General features: G+C 48.9%; 1 gene segment (V, D, J or C); it reads right to left on the bottom strand.

Annotated features, from left to right (window-relative positions):
- Positions 1 to 332: 332 nt before the first annotated feature.
- LOC120852257 lies at positions 333 to 1,135 on the bottom strand. The segment is given in 2 exon segments: positions 333 to 664; positions 1,072 to 1,135. Coding segments are annotated over 2 exon segments (381 nt in total).
- Between the last annotated feature and the right edge of the window lie 294 nt (positions 1,136 to 1,429).

Genomic DNA, 1,429 nt, shown 5'->3' with positions numbered 1-1,429 from the left:
AGCTTTCCTCCATATCACTCCAATGAGACAATGGTAACCTGGGTGAGAAGAAATACCTGACGTTTCACTCAGCCCCCCTTTCAGAGAACTGGCTGCTATAGGACACAGAACCCCTACAGTCTCTGATGCTTCTGCCAGGACCAGGCTGTGCAGCTCATGGGACCTTAACATGTGGTGCCTGAAGAACAGCTAAGACACTCATGATCCAGAGCCCTCACTGCAAACTCCTCCCCTGAGACTGCCGCCTCTTACAGACTCAGAGCATCCGCCGTCAGTTCCCCAGAGAAGCTGCACTTTGAGCAGCTGAGCCACCCAGGCAGGGAGGTTTGTGTTCAGGGCTGCATCACTGTGGGAGGATTATTTATAGCTTGAAAACAGTAATAGACTCCAGCATCCTCAGCCTGCACACTGCTGATTGTAAGTGTGAAATCTGTCTCTGCCCCACTGCCAGTGAACCTGTCCGGGACCCCAGTGTCACGGTTGGAAACCTGATAGATCAATCGCCGTGGAGACTGGCCTGGTTTATGTTGAAACCAGTACAAATAGGTATTTCCATCACTATATTTCAGACTCTGCGAAGACTTGCAGGAGATGGAGACCGTCCCTCCAGGGATGACAGACAGGGAGAGGGGAGTCTGGGTCAGCACAATATCCCCACTGGATCCTAAAGAAATGACAGAAAAATTTCAAGTTACATACAAATATTATGAGTTGTAATTATCATTTCCAATTTCTTATTTATGTTAGCTAAAATACTATTTCGATTTACTCTCATTATCAATACTTTTCATCCATACAACAAAAATGTACAATCACGATAATGAACCTGACATCCGTGAAGAAGCTGCTAAACATCCCCTACATCATCCCCACATCCTCTGTCACAGTCCTGACCAGAGTACAGGTCCTTCTTCCTTCTGGAACTTTCCTCACTCTCTCAGATCTTAACATCCCATGTTCATCTGCACGACAAGCCATACGCATCAAACACGTACACAGAACACCCATAGAGAGCTGAGCTGCCCCCAGAACTCAGGCCCCCAGCCTCCTCTCATTCCCCTCTGTCCTCACCTGGGACCCAGAGCAGGAGGAGCCCCAGGAGCTGAGCAGGGAACCTCATGTTCAGAAATGTGAACTGAGGAGTCCTGATAAGTCAGAGCAAGACCATAGCTGAGCTTTTATCTCAGACTTGCAAGGGAAGGTCCTCCCTGGGGAACCACATGCAAATCCCCTGGTCAGGGCAGTGGTGTGGACGGAGCCAGAGGAGAGTGGGAGGGGTCAAGCTCAAGCAAAGTGAAGTAAAGCTCTTGTGTGTTTAGATGAATACCACTAGCTATAGTGTATACTGCTGGGAACAGTGGGAAGAAGAATCTCACTGAGAAAGCGCAGATTGACTGTCAGGACACAGGGTACAAGGGCTGGGGCTCTA

The sequence above is a fragment of the Oryx dammah genome, unplaced genomic scaffold, assembly GCF_014754425.2.
Source record: "Oryx dammah isolate SB20612 unplaced genomic scaffold, SCBI_Odam_1.1 HiC_scaffold_25, whole genome shotgun sequence".
Taxonomy (NCBI): domain Eukaryota; kingdom Metazoa; phylum Chordata; class Mammalia; order Artiodactyla; family Bovidae; genus Oryx; species Oryx dammah.
This window is presented reverse-complemented; position numbering and strand designations above follow the sequence as displayed.